Source organism: Delphinus delphis, chromosome 8 (genome assembly GCF_949987515.2).
Source record: "Delphinus delphis chromosome 8, mDelDel1.2, whole genome shotgun sequence".
Lineage (NCBI taxonomy): Eukaryota > Metazoa > Chordata > Mammalia > Artiodactyla > Delphinidae > Delphinus > Delphinus delphis.
Window position 1 is genome coordinate 32,364,962 of NC_082690.1, and position 19,525 is coordinate 32,384,486.

At 42.0% G+C, this 19,525-nt stretch overlaps 1 protein-coding gene and 1 pseudogene across 1 annotated transcript; one reads left to right on the top strand and one right to left on the bottom strand.

The window, feature by feature from the left end:
- The first annotated feature begins 7,981 nt into the window (after nucleotides 1–7,981).
- LOC132430222 (tripartite motif-containing protein 43-like) lies at nucleotides 7,982–13,878 on the top strand. Its single transcript, XM_060019644.1, is given in 6 exon segments — nucleotides 7,982–8,392; nucleotides 9,282–9,377; nucleotides 10,718–10,882; nucleotides 11,603–11,625; nucleotides 12,153–12,250; nucleotides 13,379–13,878. Coding segments are annotated over 6 exon segments (1,293 nt in total).
- A 2,838-nt stretch (nucleotides 13,879–16,716) lies between these two features.
- LOC132430223 (MAU2 chromatid cohesion factor homolog pseudogene) lies at nucleotides 16,717–17,807 on the bottom strand (annotated as a pseudogene).
- Between the last annotated feature and the right edge of the window lie 1,718 nt (nucleotides 17,808–19,525).

Sequence of the window (19,525 nt, forward strand, 5' to 3'; positions counted from 1 at the left end):
GGGAGTTTCTTGCCTTTTGGGAGGTCTGAGGTCTTCTGCCAGCCTTCAGTAGATGTTCTGTAGGAGTTGTTCCACGTGTAGATGTATTTCTGGTGTATCTGTGGGGAGAAAGGTGATCTCCGCGTCTTACTCTTCCGCCATCTTCAAGGTCCCCCCCACTCTGCTTCTTAAGAAATAGAAATATTTGGCTCAAAATGCTCCATGCAGATAATGTTCAAAGTCCTCCCTAACATTTCTGCTAAATCTGTGGGACTCATCTTTTCTTAGACAGAATCAGAATCTGTTCAGGCTCTGGAACCTATCATAGACCTAAGTTAGCCACAACTGTTCAGAATTATCCTAGCTTCAGATAAATAATAACTCCCTTTCTTTGATTTCAATATTTAAAAATCACAAAAAAGTCTTCTAAGCACATAAAATTAAAAGTATTACCTATTATAATTTTTATATTGTCCCATTATAGCTTTTCCAGATTCTTGGTACTCACCGCCTTCCCCCATGGTGCTTGGCTCTCCTCTCTTCAAATGTCCCCTCTGCTCTTTCCACAAACACAGATCCCCACTCTTTTTATTTCTAGGCAGTTATTGTTGTCCTTATATCATAGGCACTGACTCATAGTCACGATTTAGGCACTGAAACATAGTACGAAATATTACACACAGAAGACAATCCCATATGAGATTTTAGACATGTCTTTTTTTCTGCAGAAAGAATTGATTCTCAAATTTGATGGGACTAAGCTGGACACAAGTCATCCCTGAGATCTTCACTGAGAGGATTTAGCTGTGAATGTATCATCCCATGAGGATCTACTCGCAAACCATCACAACAGAAAAGAGAAAATGCCAGGCAAGTGCAACGTGAAAGCCTGCTCCTGAAGTGACATCCTCGATAGATACCGCAAAAGAGAAACAGGGGCATAGAGCAGAACTGAGAGGAAAAGCAGACCCAGCTGTGGAAATTCAGAGACTCAGGTCTGAATCAGGTTTCCACCTATCACACACACAAAATTCGTGGTAGGAAAACACTGATTTATGTGGATATTTTGCAGATACTCAATTATGTTATATAAACCCTTCCAGAATTTGCCTTTTTCATTAGAGAAATATGTCATGAAGTACTTTCATATCAGTACATGCAAAGATTGTATACTTTTCATCTTCTATTTAACATTACACTGTGTGGATTTAACAGTTCATATGGAGATTCAATTATTCATGTGTTTATCTTTTTAGTAAACTTTTAAATTTTACTCTGGATTATTTTTAGAATTGCAAAAAAGTTGAAAAAAAGATACAGAGATTTATCATATACACCCTCACGTAGTTTCTTTTTCCCCTAAAATTATCATCTTTTATTTTATGCAACATTTGTCAAAACTAGGAAATCAACATTGACTACTATTATCTCCAGATTTTTTAATTCCAAACTTTATTTAGATTGCACCAGTTTTCATATTAACATCCTTTTCCCATTCCAGGATCCCATCAAGGATGGTCCTTTGTGCTCATTCCTCCTCTGGTTTGTGACAGTTTCTTTTCTTGATTTTCATGACCTTCACAGTTTTAAAATATACTGGCCAGGCCTTTTGTAAAATGATGCTCACTGTTGGGTTTTCTCATAATTAGACTGGGGTTATGTTTTCGAGAGGAGCAACACAAAGGTAAAACATTCTTCTCATCACATCCTATCAGAATTAAGAGGTATCCACCTGACATGACTGTTGATGTTAAGCATGATTACTTGGTTAAGGTCGTATTTGGAAGGTTTCTTTCCTGTAACGATTTTTTTCCTCTTTTATTACTCTGTTTTATGGAATTGAGTCACTAAGTCCTTCCTATCCTTAAAAGAGAGGTAGATTATGCTTTGCTTTCTGGGGCATGCATATATTAATTGGAATTCTTTTCATAAAATATTGTTGACAAAATTTTATACGATTTCTTGCGTTGTGGAGCACAGGCTCCAGGCGCGCAGGCTCAGCGGCCATGGCTCATGGGTCCAGCCGCTCCGCGGCACATGGGATCTTCCCAGACTGGGGCACGAACCCGTGTCCCCTGCATCGGCAGGCGGACTCTCAACCACTGCGCCACCAGGGAAGCCCATATATACTGTGCTTTTTAACAGTAAATAAAAATCATTAAATGAAAAAGTCTTTATGCAACTTAACTAAGAAAAAAGAGTGAAGGCACAAATTATTAATATCAGAAATGAAAGAGGAGACATTATGACAGATACTATGGACATTAAAAGGATAAATAGGAATGTTTTGAACAACTCTATGCAGATTTGGTATCCTGGAGAAAAAGTTAATTTCTTAAAAGAACCAATTTATCAAAATCCAAATAAGAAAAAAGAGACCATTTGAATAGTCCTACATCTATCAAGGAATTTGAGTCAAGGTTTAGAAACCTTCCAAAATAGAAATCACAAGGCTCAGATGGATCCACTGGTGAAATCTACCAAATTTTAATGAAGAAGCAATTCTCTGCTGCCTCTTCCAGAAGATAGAAGCAGAGGGAATATGTCCTAACTCGTTGTATGAAGCCAGCATTCAGTACCCAAAGACCAAAAACAGACAAAAAGATCACAAGAAATGAAAAGAACATATCAATAAATTTCATAAGCATAGATACAAAATTCCTCAGCAAAATATTATAAGATAGAATCCAACAATGTATAAAAGAAATTCTACACCATGACCAAGTGGGCTTTATCCCAGATATGCAAAGCTGGTTCAACATTCACAACAATTAATGTAACATATCACGTCAATAGTACAATGAAGAAAAAAATGATATGATTGTATCAACAGATGCAACAAAAGCATTTGACAAAATTCAGTACTCATTTATGGTAAAAAAAAAAAAAAAAAAACCTCTGCAAACAAGAAATAGAAAGAAACATCCTCAACTTGATAAAGACCATCTACAAAAACGTACAGCTAACATTATACTTAATTGTGAGAAACCAGAAGACTTCTGGTAAGATCAGGAAAAAAGCAAATGTGTTTTCTCTCACCACTCCTTTTCAACATTGTATTTGAAGTTGTATCTAATGAAATAAGGTGCGAAAAGTTTCTTCTGCTTTGGTTCTTCTGGAGCCAGGATCTAAAGCCCCAACATACCGAGGGAGAGGAGGTTGAGGTGCCCAGCTGTTTGCTCCTGGCCCCTCACCTCTGCAGCAACAGCAAAGCAACATGGACTTCAGTCAACAGTGGAGCTGCTAATAGAGCTGCTATGTGGGAGTGTTTATGTGCAGGAGCAGGGGTTACAGAGAGAAAGATCTGGCTGAAATTCTACTCTCCCCTCACCAAGGGCTTCAGTCCTTTCTCTAAGCCTACGGCCAGTGTTTCCCATGTCACCTAGGAATCCATTCTCCTCCACCCTGATAGGTGTGACGGCCCTGGCCTGCCTGCTGAGCTTCTTGGTCACTTGGTCAACTCCATCTTCCAAAGCCTCTGTTTTATAAGGACACTCTTCTCAAATTTGTCCCAGAGCTTCAAAAAGGCAGATGCCTCACAGGCGGTGCTGCCCTGGCTAAGAGTCCTGAGGAGCTGGCTGGAGACCTGCAAACCCTGTTCCTTCCCTGGCTCTGAGCTGTGTTCATCCCACCACAATTCTCATTCAGTGGGAGGCTGAGGAAACCTGTTCACAGTCCCGCGTCCATTCAGTCACAGCAAGACCATCCCACTCCGATTCAGGAGAGTCCACTGGCAACTATCGAAAGCTTATCTCGGGCTTCCCTGGTGGTGCAGTGATTGAGAGTCCGCCTGCCGATGCAGGGGACACGGGTTCGTGCCCCGGTCCGGGAAGATTCCACATGCCGCGGAGCGCCTAGGCCCGTGAACCATGTCTGCTGAGCCTGTGCGTCCAGAGCCTGTGCGCTGCAACAGGAGAGGCCACAGCAGTGAGAGGCCCGCGTACCGCAAAAAAAAAAAAAAGCTTATATCCACATATCCTTTTAACTCAGCAACATCATCTTGAACATTCTTTCCAATAGAAATTCTCAAAAACAAGGATATATGTACAAAAGAATGTATTATGCTGCATTTTCTTTTTTCTTTTTTTCTTTTTTTAAAGATATCTTTCTTTTTTTTAATATTTATTTACTTATTTGGTTGCTCCAGGTCTTAGTTGCGGCAGGCGGGCTCCTCAGTTGTGGCATGCGAACTCTTAGTTGCAGCATACATGTGGGATCTAGTTCCCTGACCAGGGATCGAACCCAGGGCCCCTGCATTGGGACCTTGGAGTCTTATCCACTGTGCCACCAGGGAAGTCCCTATGCTGCATTTTCAATAGCTAAATCAATAAATAGAAATCAATCAAAATTTCTGAAATGCTGGATATTTCTGAACAAAATATACTACATATTATTAACCTGTTACGTCAGTGACAATAGCTGGTAATTACTGACTTAGTCTATGATCTCTTGTATGTTTTCAACCAATGGATTTTTATTAATATTCTAAAAGAGCTGATTCCACATGACAACAAAAAAACACTGCAAAACAATTCACAATACTGAATGACATAAAATTAAAAATAGAAATTCACTGATGTCAGTCAAGTGCACAGACAGTAAACTTAGAAGCCAAAATGTGAGTTTCTTACCTTTGCAATCAGAAATGTGTAGTAATATAATCAACTTATTGAGTTCCAGAATGTATCAATATATCTAGGGCATTCATTCTGTGGGTGGTCTTGAATAATAAACTTAAAATAGATCAAGGAGACTTATTTTTATGTTTGATAACTTTTGCAGCATATAACCTCATGATGGCTTCTTGACATGCCAACTTGGCCGGGCTAGACCACAAAGGGGGAAGTGAGGGCAGCAGCATGTTTGAGCATGCACACACCTCTGATTATTCAATCAGGCACTAAACTAATCCAAGTGATACCATGAAGCAGTTTTGCAGACGTAAGTCAAGTCTTTTATCGTGATTTTAAACTAGAGAGCTTACACTTATGTGTCTTCCTAGCTGCTGCTTGAGGGGCAGCCTCCTAATTAAACACACACTTACAGGCCCAATGTCATCCTCTCCAGGGAACTCTGGGCTAGTGCTGTCTTCAACCTCCTCCACTGAGGAGATCCAGAGTGTCAGTGTCTCCTGAAGAGGAAACTGTACATTTGCATCTGGTGCTCTGATTTTAGTGACTGCTGCAATATGTAAAATATAGAAAAACAGAGAAATAAAATAAAATCACTTTCATGTCAGCATTCCCAAAACCACTTTATGACTAATTGGGAACACAAATTATTATTGTAGTAATTAACCTATATTGCCATACTTCACTTAGAAAAGAAGGGTGCTAGGGAAATCGGTTAAGAATTGAAAAATAATGACCTTGGGAATGCTTGTAACAATTGTGGTCCCCCATGAGAGAGAGGTTGTGCTTTTGCAGTTCAAGGTCATTTTTAAATCATGTTCATAAAGATTTAGGAGCATCAACCACTGGAAACATATATATATATATATATATATATATATATATATATATATATATATATATATATATGGTACATGTATCTTGGAAGACTTCAAGACAGGGTCATGATTCTCCCTCCTTCCAAAAACTCTGCATTCTCAAGTTGATTATTCAGTGAGAAATATATCAGGAAAGGAAGGGAAGGGTATGTGTTATTTCTTCAAAATGTTTCTTTGTCCTAGTTTTCCCATTGTGGTTATTGTTGTTTCTGTTTTGTTCCAAAGCAGCCTATAAATGACATTGTCCCAAAGGGGTCTCTGTGCTGGGGCCTTTCTCTACTCTCCGCCCTGAGCTGGGTTGCGGAGCACCAGGCAGAGAATCTCCTGTCCTGTTGTTGCTGGGAGACACTAGGGAGCTTGATCAGATTTCCAAGTTTTCCAAGACATTTGCTAAACTCTCTAAGTGATGAAATCATCTTTCCAACTTCTTTGGTAAGTTAAAAATAAAAATCCATGATATCTAGAAACACATATGAAGGCCCATTTGAGGGTGGCTTTGTGGTATAATCAGTGGTTCTTGGTGAGAAGATGTTTGCAGAGATGGGTTTATGAAGATTATCCAAGGTGTTAAAGCAGTCTTGTCCTAGGTTTCAGGAAATCTCATCATCCACATTAACCCTATTAGAAGACTGGTGAAATGCAATCACTTGGAAAAAGCAGGTGTGGTTCGGAGCTCAATGTAAGGACACTAAAGGAGCCAAACTCATTCTTCTCCAGAACTGAGAGCCAGTGTTTGGAGCTCACCTGGCTCTGGAGACTTCTGAGAGCTACCACCACCACCCTTGGAAGCCTTGATCCCCGAGCGAACATTGTCTTATTACTTCTCCAGCGAGGATTGTTTCTACAGCACTTTCAGTGAGTACACAATTCACCATAGAGCAGTTCTGGGGACTCTCCTGAGGGGAAAAAAACACAATTTCCTAATGTTAACAGAAAATTGAGGCTGTTTCATTGAAATAATCTTGTGTGCCAACTTAGTGAAATGACTGCATTTCTGTATTGCCATCTTGTCTTGGCACACATGTTGGAATTAATATGGTGATTAGTTTTAGTTATCTGATTTTGTTCATCTCTTAGTTATTCCTATGCATTACAAAGACTCAGAAAGTGGTTGTCTGATATCTTATCTGTTTGTGTTTGATGCAGAGCCTAAAAATAATGTTTAGGACTATTTGACTTCAGGTGCAGTACCTACTACAGTCTACTTTAAAAGTGGAGTGTACCTGTATACACAGGAGACATAATATTGTACACAAGAGAACTAGGTAATGCATGCAATAATCTGGGAGAAAATATTGTTTTAAAGTGAAGTAAACTTTGTCTCTTCAGAAATGTGGGTTATTCTGACTGAAATTTTAAAGAAACTAAGAAATGATTGGGCAAGAGAAAAGTGACACTTGCGTACATGCAGAAATATAAGAAAGTTGAGGAACCTCTGTACTTAACTAGTAGAGACAGTAGGACCCAATATTTTAGCAAAATCAGTTTTAAAAAGCATGATTTGTTTTTTGGCGCTGATTATTACCATTACATGCAAACTGCATCTTACCAAAAGGTGAAAGGGGTGCTTGATAACAGTCTTTTTTTTTTTTTTTTTTGCGGTACGCGGGCCTCTCACTGTTGTGGCCTCTCCTGTTGTGGAGCACAGGCTCCGGACGTGCAGGCTCCGGAAGCGCAGGCTCAGCAGCCATGGCTCACGGGCCCAGCCGCTCCGCGGCATGTGGGATCTTCCCAGACCGGGGCACGAACCCGTGTCCCCTGCATCAGCAGGCGGACTCTCAACCACTGCGCCACCAGGGAAGCCACTTGATAACACTTTTAAAGACTGAGAAGATATAACCATTCTCTTTCATTTTTGGTTTGATTGATGAGTTTGGTACAGATAAGACAGGAAGGCAAACTCAACCGATTACTATATCCATGTAAGTTGCTTCTGGTTAGAATAGGATCCAATCTGACAATGTTTAGGGTCCTCTTCATTATCTCTGAATTATTCAGAAAGTGTTTTGCAAAGAAAAAAAGTGTTTGTGGATCTAGATTCAGAATGAGATAAAAAAGGACATCCAAAGAAAAATGCCTGACAATTATACGAAATAATAAAAATACAAGCTTAGTCAAGTATGCGGCACTAAATCAATGACTGGCATTGAGCATCATGATTGATTGTTTAGGGCAATCAGGACCCACCACACAGAGCTATAAATTAGGTCAAACTCCTGAGGCTCATGTTGTCTAGAGGAAAATAAGATCTCAACAAACCTGAGGTTCTCCTTTAGGTAGGGAAAGGAGGGCAAGAAGTGTTGGTTTGGCAGCTGAGAAAATTTTCTGCAGCTCTTGAGAGTTCTCTTTGTGTCTCAGTTTTCCATTTCTGTCAAGTGAAAAATACTTCGTAAAGCAGTGTAGTATTCAGTGACAATCTGTGTCTGATATTCCTTGGGCCTTTTTTGTCTTTGGGGTAGAGGAATAAACTCCTGATTTCCTTCCCTCAGAAAAATGGACTCAGACATCCCAGAAGCCTTCCAGAAAGAGCTCACCTGCCTCGTGTGCCTGGATTACCTTCTAGACCCACTCACCATAGGCTGTGGACACAGCTTCTGTAGGTCCTATCTCTGTCTTTTCTGGGAGCAAGCTGAAGACCCTGCCAGTTGCCCAGTGTGCAGACAATGATCAGAGCAGACAAACCTCAAAACCAATTTTCTTCTGAAGAATCTGGTGTCCATTGCCAGAAAAGCAAATCTCGGGCAATTCCTGAACTCTGAGGAACATGTGTGTGGGACCCATAAGGAGACAAAGAAGATCTTCTGTGAAGCCAACAAGAGCTTGCTCTGTTTGGTCTGCTCTCAAAGTCAGGAGCACAGGGCTAACAGACACCATTCCACTGAAGAGGCTGCTGAGGAATGCTGGGTGAGTGATGTCTGTGTGAGCACTTAGAGAACTGGAGGATGGTACAGCCAAGAGATTAAAAGAATATTACAATCAGGACTTCCCTGGTGGCACAGTGGTTAAGACTCCATGTTCCCAATGAAGGGGACCCAGGTTCAATCCCTGGTCAGCGAACTAGATCCCACATGCATGCCCCAAATAAGAGTGGGCATGCCACAACTAAGGACCCAGCGAGCCACAACTAAGAACTGTCACAAAGAAATAAGTAAATTAAATATTTTTTAAAAAAGGATATTATGATCACAATGATGATTAAACCCTCTCTTTACTGAGTGCCAGGTACAGACCTAGGTAGCAATGACAAAGCTATGAAGAAAATCCTGCAGCATACCTCCCTTTATGGAACTTGTATCCAATGGCTGGGTGATAAAGTTAATTGAAATTCTTTGGGTGATACATTATTATGCTCAAGGCTCTATGAAGCCTTCATTTTGAGAAAGAGTCTTTGTCTCTAAAATCTACAAGTGCAAAAAGTCTTTTCCATTGGATACAGGTTTCCTGACTCTGGACAAAGAAGGAAGATGCAGTACATTGGAATTAGCAGGCAGCGAGCATCACTACATCCAAATTCTACTGCTAGATGCCAAACTACCTGAAAATTAGCCATGCTCAGGAAAATCCTGTTCCTTTCCCTAGATCTAAGATTCCCTGATGGTGTGTGGTTCTGTAGTGTGGAATCTTCTAAAACTGATCCATAGCGAGCAAGAATAGGGGAATGTGGTGATCTGTTCCCATCCTTCTAGTCTTCCTCTAGGTCCTGTACCTGACATCCCTGGGTACACTCCATCGTTTGGGGTCTGAAACCTCAATCTATTGGCTTTTCTGGTGTTAAAATTCAATTATTTTACAGGAGAAGCTGGCAAATGAAATGAGATCTTTATGGGAAAAGATCCAAGAAATTGAAAGAAGTTTCAAGAAAAATGGCAGAGGAACTGACCCTCGGATGGTAAGTATGGGAATGTATTTCTCTTTGAAAGAAGTTGAGGCATACATGCTAGAAACTTATCCCCGAATAATTTGAGGTGAAATCATCATGTGCCATGAAATTCTGAGAATGGGTTGAACACCATTTAAAAACATTGTCTATGTACCATTTGAACCCACAAAACCCGCCTCTTGTGTTTTTTAGAATCTAATGGATCAGTAACCACAACAAAAATCCACTAGAAGAATGTGCCACAAGTGCTAAGGTGGAGGCACATGGAGTGATGTGGACGATTCCACGCCCATGATTCGGGATCCCAGGGAAAATTTCTCATGTTTAAGATCAGTCCCACGTCTGAAGATCAAGTGGGTGTTTAAAAATCTGTGGGTTATTTCAGGCATAGATTTCTGTAAGTCATACATTCCAGAACGTAAAGGGCATATCATTGGGAACCACAAGTACTTCAGTCTGATTAGTACATGAGCCCAGGTGATACAAAGGAGACATGAACAGGAATTTAAGGGGTGTGCCTGTCATCGTGAGAAGCGACAGCTCACTAGCTAGAGAGTGATATTAGTTCAAGTAGGAGAAAATGTGACATGTGAAAGAAAAACCTCAGGGAGAAAAGGAACAAGGAGAAAGACAGAGATGGAGAGTGAGAGAGTGAATCCATCAATACTGAGAGGGAATATGCAATGGAATGAGGATGAATGACCTTCCAAACAATATGGGAAGGAGGCTGTGGCCTTAGAGGGAGGACAGAACCTGTTTATAGAAAAAAGGAGGGCAGAAAGAAAGGGCTATGGGCATTGGCACCTGTTTGAGGACAGTAGGTGAGATTCTTAGGAAGATCTTTCCTGAGGATACTAACCCTGAGAGTAAAATGGAACATGGCTGCTTCAGAGAGAAACTCAGGCTGTGGAGTTGGGGAGGATTGAGATGAGAAACGAATTTACTTATTAACATTGAGATGAGGATATTGCATATGATGTATGAATCACCCATACATTTCAATTGCTTGCATGGGGTCTTTCAGATTTGAAAGCAGGCATATGAAAGAAATGATCCATGAAAAGATTTTCTCCAGATGTTTCAGGAACTCATGAATTTGATGAAAGTGGTTTGAGGAAAGGGTGGCTTTGGCTCTTGATGTAGTTAAAAACAATGAAAAATAAGTGAAGGAAAGAGGAATAAATTGATTTCTTAGAAGATACGAATTTGGGATGGATGTAGCTTCTTGGGAGAGAACATGAATCAGAGCAATCTAAATGCGGTTGAAATCCATCTCACAAGAGTTCTACGTGTATCGATATGGAGACATGATTAGGAAAACTTATCAGATGGTAACTCCATTTCTTCAGGAGGAAGAAAATTACTACTTAGGGAGTATTATAAAAGAAAGCCAAAAGATTTGTAAGCAAATCAGAAAAAGACAAGAGGAAATGAGTGGAAAGAAGACAGACCTCAAAGTAATATACAAAGAGCTCATGAAAATGTCCTATAAACCAGATGTGGAGCTGCTCCAGGTAAGAACTGAGGACTGAAAATATTTTATCTGAAGCTCACACCTTCAATGACCATTAAATGGTACCAGGGGGATATTTATTCATCTCTTGCATCCTAAGGTGGGAGTCTCTCCTAGTTGGAAATATTATAGATGAAATGCAACTCATCCAAACCATGATTGAGCAAGCTTTACAGAATTGTTATTGTGGAGACTCCCCAGGAATATTCCCTTCTCAAAATCTCCTTTTGTAGCTTGCTTCTGTCAAAACCAGAAAGGAACAACTTATGTATTGTCATTCAGTTTTTTGATCTCCAGCTGGGCAATGGGAGAAACTTGTCAAAAGCTCATGTGTTTCCACCTCCTGTTGGGATATCCTAGGTTTGAGTTGCCTTTTTGGAGGGGCATATTACCCTTTTGGACAAGCCCTAGGAAAGACGAATTTACAGAGAGCTGAGGGTTGCAGCAATGCACAATCACTACCTTTGTCCTTTCTCTCACTCTCTCTCTCTCTCTCTTGCTCTTTCTCTTTCACCCTCAGGTTTGTTAATTTATGAAGAATTTAGATTCTTTCAACACATCGTGCCAGTATTTTCTTTAGGGAGAAAAAGGAAAACGGATTTTCCAGACTGTTTTCTTGTGGTGGTGATTAGATCTCTTCTGAAGTTTTCCCCAAACCAAATCCTGGTTGGCTATTTATGAAAAAGTCTAATCTTATACTTTTTAATTTTATTTTTGACAGGAATTGGGAGACAAACTGAAATGGTAAGTCTAATCTTGTGATGCTGACCAGGGCTCTGTGAAAGAGATCAAGCTGCATTTAACAAAGGGAACACATAACTTACTAGATAATACTACATCGCTTGTGTGTGCATGTGTGGTGCCTGTTTTGCTGAGTATGATTTCCTGTTCCGTTTGAATCAGAACTTAGCATCAGAAGTTTGCTCCTGTGGCTTAGAGGGGTATGTGCTGCAGAGCTCAATGCAGAAGTTTCTAAAAGGCCAGTTTTTTTCTGATTTAAATTTCAAAATCATAAACACACTGAAGTGCAAGAACTAGTACTTCCCAGGCATTAGGTGAGAGTGGCAAGTATCTCCGAGAAATGGGGGTGAAATCAGGTCGTGAATTAAAGTGAGAAAAAATTTCCTAAGAACGGCATGATCCCATCCCATGATTGTGGAGAGAAGGATTTTGATAAGAGAGTTGAGCTGAAGGATGCTGACTTTTTCTTAAAGGCTGTGGTTAAGAAGTCCTGGCCAGCAGAAAGTTTAACCACATCTTCCTCCTTACAGGAGCGAGTCAGCACAGCTGCACATGCCTCAGCCTCTGCTGCCAGAACTCCGTGCATGACCCATCACTGGGCTGATGGACTGGCTCAACCGCTTCCGAGGTGAGTGTCACCCCATCGGTGTGTTCACCCTGCAAGGTCCTTCAATAATGTTTCCACAGACAATCTTTCCCTCTTCATCTCTCACCTTGTATAGAACAGCCTGCAAATAGGCATGTATAGACATGTGCAGTCACAGGGTCATTAAAATCCTTACAAAATACATGCAGGCTGGTGCAGGGATAGATGTGATTCAGGCCTTATAAATTACTTATAAATCTGATAAATAATTTTTATAATGAAAAAAAGGACATGATCCAAAAATGGCTCCTTGAGCCCTAGAAATAGCATCACATACAATGTCAGTTGTTCACTGAATTCTAGAAAACGGGTTATTAATCCAGGACATTCCAATTTCAGGGTCTAAGTGCAGTTACTTAGAGGTCAAAAACATTTTTGCTTGAAAGTTTCTTGGCAATTGAATGTATGATGTGTTTTTTTCCATTGATATAATCAGAAAAAAATATATAAGCTACAAAAATTAGATGCAGAGACCAGGATTTGTGAACAACAACAAGGAAGCAAATCGGTGGTTGATGAGCCACATAGAGCTTCATGATCAACCTAACTCTGGAGGGTAACGTAGCAGGAAGTGGAAGACTAGGCCTCACGTTGGAACCACATATCAAAGGCGGAAATTCCTACAAGGAAACCACTTTTAAGAAGCCATCCTTAGGCTTTGTTTCTGCAGTGTCCATTTGCTAACTTAACTGAGATGCTAGAATGATCACCAGTTCTCTACTCTACAATGTATTTTTTTTATCTGAGCAGTGGTAGTGGAAGTGGAGGTGAGTTATATTGTCATGTTCTTGGAGGTGATCAGTGCCTGGTGTCCAGTCTTTTAGATGTCAGGAAAAGTACCCAGCCAGAAGTAGCCATGACCTCCCTATCCTGTATAATCTCTGAATTTTTAGAAAGTGTTTTCCATGCTAACTAGTTATCTGTTTCCTCAGCAGATATCCTGGCAACATTTGAATCCAATGTTTCCAGTTAGAACTGCACTTCTAATAACCTTAAGGTTTTTTTTTTTTTTTTCTCCCAGTGAGACCCTAAGTGGACCCTCTTCTCTCATAGACATAATTTTATTTTTAACATTGATTTTGACTGCAGTATTCTCTCATCTCTCCACAGTAACAATTTCATTCCATAATGAAGTAAGCAGACAGCACATCAGGCTGTTTGATGATGCAAGAAGTCTGAAGTATGAGCGTGACAGCCTCTATGTGTCTTTGGATGGCAGAACATCGCAGTATTTTGCTGCATGGGGATCCCGGGGCTTCACCTCTGACAAACAGTACTGGCAGGTGGATGTGGACGGCTCTTGGGACTGGGCTGTAGGCATCTGTAAGGATTCCTGGACAAGGAAGGATGACGGCATACTGAAGGAATCCAACAGGGACAACTTTCTCCTTGTGTGTGTGAAGGAGGGTCATCATTACCGTCTCTGGACCACCATCCCGAACACTCCTCTGTACACAGAGAAACCTCAGGGCAGGGTTGGCGTGTTCCTTGATTTTGACAGTGGGAGTATGGGTTTTGTGGACGTTGCCGGGCGCTCCCTCCTTTGGAGGTACGAGGATGGCCTGTTCACTTTCCCTGTCAGGCCTTTCATTTGCACTGGCCACACGTGAGAAGGGCTAAGTCAGGACCCGGACTGGATGCTCAGGACTCCTTCTCTGAGGGAACCCTTCTCAGCTGCAGCAAATCAAGGTTACTTCATTGTCTTTAGGCTCTTTCTACTGTAATGGAACCTCCTTTTACTGCTATTTGTTATAAAGATAGTGTCAAATGCAAACTTCTGTTGGTGTCTTCCATCTTCCTGACAATAAAAGCTTGCCTTACAGACATTTGTCTGGAATATGTGACGTGGCTGTTCACCTGTGTTGTGAGCTTGCTCAACTCACCAAAGTGTGGGCGTGTGCTTCCCACTTCCTGATACCAGTACAGGAACCCAGGGCTTACACAGCATGGACAGACCTGGTCACCAACCAGACCCACGTCAGCCCCCAACTTTCTCCTCCTTCCTCATGATCTACTCTGTCCTACACATCAATTCACCCTCAGGGTGAAAACCGATTTGACAGAGAAATCTCCACTGGCCCTGGAGACAGGGATAAGTCTTCTTTTCTAAGAGAACCCAGAATTTGCAGGTCCCTTACTTTTACAATAATATAAGGGAAAAGACCTAAAGAATGGAAGTGCCTCATGAGGGGCACTGAACAAATCTTTGCCTGAATAAATTAATAAATAGACAAAACAATTATGTTATTGGAAAGGAGCTTTGCAATAAAAGTTAGGGACTAGAATCTAAAAGTTTAAAGTTTCAGGATTTGAAGGTGGATGTCAAAAACTGATTAGATTACACACATTGAGCTTGAGCCCAATTGATTTTTAATTATCTTGGAAAAGTGCATCTGTGTGTTGGAGGCTCTGTTAGTGTAGATACTAGAAGTGTGAGGGTGATTGTGTGTATTGCAATCAAGGTGGTCTTACATTATTGTTTTATATTATTTTAATTTAACTTAGGATCATCACCTAGGCCACGAAGGATGAGATGGTAGGACAGGGAACATTGTCTGTTCCCATTTTACCATCATACAATAGAGCATTGGTTTTTGATTTAAATGTTGCTGTCCCACACTGAATTGTATATTCACCATTGTAATTCCACCACTAAATATACTTTCTGAATATATTATGATAAGTTTTTCAATACTGGTTAATTAAATTTACTATCTAGCTTACGTTATAAACCTTACTAGATCCTATGGCTTCCCTGGTGGCGCAGTGGTTGAGAGTCCACCTGCTGATAAAGGGGACACGGGTTCGTGCCCTGGTCCGGGAAGATCCCACATGCCGTGGAGCGGCTGGGCCCATCAGCCATGGCCGCTGAGCCTGCGTGTCCGGAGCCTGTGCTTGGCAATGGGAAAGGCTACAACAGTGAGAGGCCCGCGTACTGCAGAAAAAAACAAACAAACAAAAAAAAACACAACAACTTACTGCATCCTAGTAGCAAGAGCTTCCTGTATTATCTGACATTTGAAATAAAAAGAATCATGTCTTTGGCACTAATTTTACAGATTTCATGTTGAGCAAGGAAGCAAATTGTATAATTTGCAACACGGTTTTCCAAATACGTTCAACATTTCAGCCAAGGATCGAACCTGCATCCCCTGAGTTGGAAGGAGGATTCTTAACCACTGGACCACCAGGGAGGTCCCTGTTTTATTTTTTGATGGTTCCCGAAAGTTATTTTACTTTGAATATACAGGAAAAGAAATCCACAAACGAGAAGCTATGTTCTATGGCTATGTCTTTTAAACAATGTTTTGCATTTACAAAATTTTTTTTCTCCTGATTAAAAGCACCAGCTGAAGATACAGGCTGCTAAAAATATAAGACAGTGGGCTTCCCTGGTGGCACAATGGTTGAGAGTCCGCCTGCCGATGCAGGGGACTCGGGTTCGTGCCCCGGTCCGGGAAGATCCCACATGCCGTGGAGCGGCTGGGCCCGTGAGCCATGGCCACTGAGCCTGCGTGTCTGGAGCCTGTGCTCCACAACGGGAATGGCCACAACAGTGAGAGGCCCGGGTACCACACACACACACACACACACACACTATATATATATATACATATATAAATAAAATGTTACAAACCCATTAAAAGAAGTATGCCAAACATGCTTATTAAAAACCCTTTAAGGAAACAAAGAAAATGCAACCAACAAATTTACCCACTGTGCCCAGTGGCTCTTTCCGATTTCCCTGCCTGCGTTCCCAATAACTGGAACTGGGAGTGCTTACCCCAGTGGGAGGACCCTGGCCTCACCCACGGGCAACTGTGAGGACCCAACAGGGGAAGGCAGCTATGCGTCTGTGACGGAACCTGGCACCCCTGGACCAGCGCCTCCAGAACCTTAGACCCTGAGGGCCCCACTGCCGATAGGACGAAGTGGGAGGCGCACACGAGGGGTCTGACCAGCTTTCAATAATTTACCTGCCAACAGGAATCTTTCTGCTACCCCCTCACACTCCTTTGTGCTTAAAGTTTGGAGTTTTATTTATCTGTTTTTTGTAAACACTTAGCTGTATGACACTAGCTGTAATGTCTCCCTGGGGCCTCCCTTGCTGGCTGTCTTAAGTTCTTATGATTGAGAAACTGTGAGGCTCTGAATTTGGACTCACAGGAAGGTATATACAACAGCTTTATGTAATCGAAAGATGCTGCAGTGAAGGGGAGGGTCAAAGCCCGCACACACACATGCATGCACGTACACACGGGTTGGCTTCCATAAAGCTAGAGTGGAATATTAAATATCAAGTACTGAATTTTTAACTGTACACTTAAGAACTTATCCTTAACTTTACATATACATAGATAACAGAGTGGTCACTAAACGCACCTTAACATCAGGACAGACGGTAAGTTTTGAGGTTCTTATTTCAACTGTTCTATGTACAAAATGCCCTAGAAGCAAAGAAAGGCTTCAAGAAATACGCAGAGACAAACATGATGTAAAGTGCGACTGGCCTCCTCATAGCGTCCCTGGAAGATGAAGAGCCTAAGCACTTGGAAAGCTGCCGTTAGCAGGCAGTGCGAGCTGACAGGGAAGCTGTGGTCTGCACTGATCCTCTCCGACAAACTGTATAGTACCTCTTGGTGTCTACTTCCTTCCCTTATATACACACTCAACAGGTTGGTCACCATGAAGGCCCACAGCTCCTGGTGACTGGTGAGCCGCAAAGCTGTGGTGAACTGGGCTTTAGCATTGTCCATGCAGTTGACACAGACACAATACAAGCCCGGCAGTGTATGCTGAGTGGTTGGAGCAGAGCCAGGGGGGTTGCTGGCACAGCTGACAGACCTGGGACACCTCCTGCATGCAGTGGCCTTATGTCCTGTCACGAGCCTGCACGTGATGATGTGTGCTCAAGCAGGATTACTTGGAAGGAGGACAGGATGGGGCTGCAGTAGAGCACCTTGTGCTTCTCCAGCTACATGAGGACCTTGTCTGTGGACTTCTGCACTTTCTCTAAGTAGCCGGCTTGCATGGAGTGCATCACAGTCACCAGGTAGAGAAGCAAGCACATGTGTCCCTTGGGCAGCCAGTGGAAGAGGTTGGCGTGGTTGCTGGGCACTATCTTCTCATGTGCAGTATGGAGATGGTGTGGAGGCACTGCTGCAGCTGCTTCAGGTACAGCTTCACGGTCTTTACCTGCCCGGTACTCAGGTAGTGGGTAACCTGGAGCACCAAGAAGAAGACACACAGAGACTCTTTCTGGATGGGGTTCCCATGCCAGTTCTCAACTATCTGTCCACAGAGAGTCAGCAATGGGTGGACTTCCTGCAACTTACACTCCATCAGCTGCAGCATCCCTTTGCTGAGCAGGACCAGTGGCCGTGTGTACTCAGATCCCACCACCCGGAGGGTTCTCAGCCTCCACACCCAGGAGGTCGCAGGCTGACACCAAGTCCTCTTGGTCCTTGGGCCTCTTTTGTGTTGGGGGAAGAGGAATAAACTCCTGATTTCCTTCCCTCAGAAAAATGGACTCAGACATCCCAGAAGCCTTCCAGAAAGAGCTCACCTGCCTCGTGTGCCTGAATTACCTTCTAGACCCAGTCATCATAGGCTGTGGACACAGCTTCTGTAGGTCCTGTCTCTGTCTTCTCTGGGAGCAAGCTGAAGACCCTGCCAGTTGCCCAGTGTGCAGACAACGATCAGAGCAGACAAACCTCAAAACCAATTTTCTTCTGAAGAATCTGGTGTCCATTGCCAGAAAAGCAAATCTCGGGCAATTCCTGAACTCTAAGAAACATGTGTGTGGGACCCATAAGGAGACAAAGAAGATCTTCTGTGAAGCCAACAAGAGCTTGCTCTGTTTGGTCTGCTCTCAAAGTCAGGAGCACAGGGCTCACAGGCACCGTTCCACTGAAGAGGCTGCTGAGGAATGCTGGGTGAGTGATGTCTGTGTGAGCACTTAGAGAGCTGGAGGATGGTACAGCCAAGAGATTAAAAGGATATTACAATCAGGACTTCCCTGGTGGCACAGTGGTTAAGATTCCATGCTCCCAATGAAGGGGGCCCAGCTTCGATCCCTGGTCAGGGAACTAGGTCCCACATGCATGCCCCAAATAAGAGTGTGCATGCCAGAACTAAGTAGCCAGCGAGCCACAACTAAGACCTGTCACAACAAAATAAGTAAATTAAATATTTTTTAAAGAAGGATATTATGATCATAATGATGATTAAACCCTCTCTTTACTGAGTGCCAGGTACAGACCTAGGTAGCAATGACAAAGCTATGAAGAAAATCCTGCAGCATACCTCCCTTTATGGAACTTGTATCCAATGGCTGGGTGATAAAGTTAATTGAAATTCTTTGGGTGATACATTATTATGCTCAAGGCTCTATGAAGCCTTCATTTTGAGAAAGAGTCTTTGTCTCTAAAATCTACAAGTGCAAAAAGTGTTTTCCATTGGATACAGGTTTCCTGACTCTGGACAAAGAAGGAAGATGCAGAACATTGGAATTAGCAGGCAGCGAACATCACTACACCCAAATTCTGATGCAAGATGCCAAACTACCTGAAAATTAGCCATGCTCAAGAAAATCCTGTTCCTTTCCCGAGATCTAAGATTCCCTGATGGTGTGTGGTTCTGTAGTGTGGAATCTTCTAAAAGTGATCTATAGTGAGGCAGAATAGGGAAATGTGGTGATCTGTTCCCGTCCTTCTAGTCTTCCTCTAGGTCCTGTACCTGACCTGGTTCCCACCTCAGGATCTCCATCTACCCCACCCTATTTACCCTTCAAGTCTGTCTTCAAATGCCACTCCCTTACACTAGCCTAAGTTTATACTTCATTTTATCTTCCTTTAATATACTCCCTTTTTTCCCCTTTCATTCACTGACCCAAATTTTAACTACAATTCCTGGAGCATTTATTCAGTTCCTTGCTCCCTGACTATAGCCTTCATAAGAGTAGGCATGATGTCTGTCTTGTTCATGGCTACTCCTCAGTACCTAAAACAAGTGTTAATAAATAAGCAACAAAATAATCAAGGAATGTATTCAGATGTATTATTCACAGTATTGAAAATATGTTTACAGATTGAAAGGCAGAAAGTCTCAAATCACAGTGACAAAATTCCAAGTCAAAATACTGTTTGCTAGTAGATATGAATTTAATCATCTAGAGTGATTGCAGGGAATCCCATATAAATCTTAGACCGACAACATTTTATTTTCATTCTTAGCTTTCCATCTATTCCTGCCTGT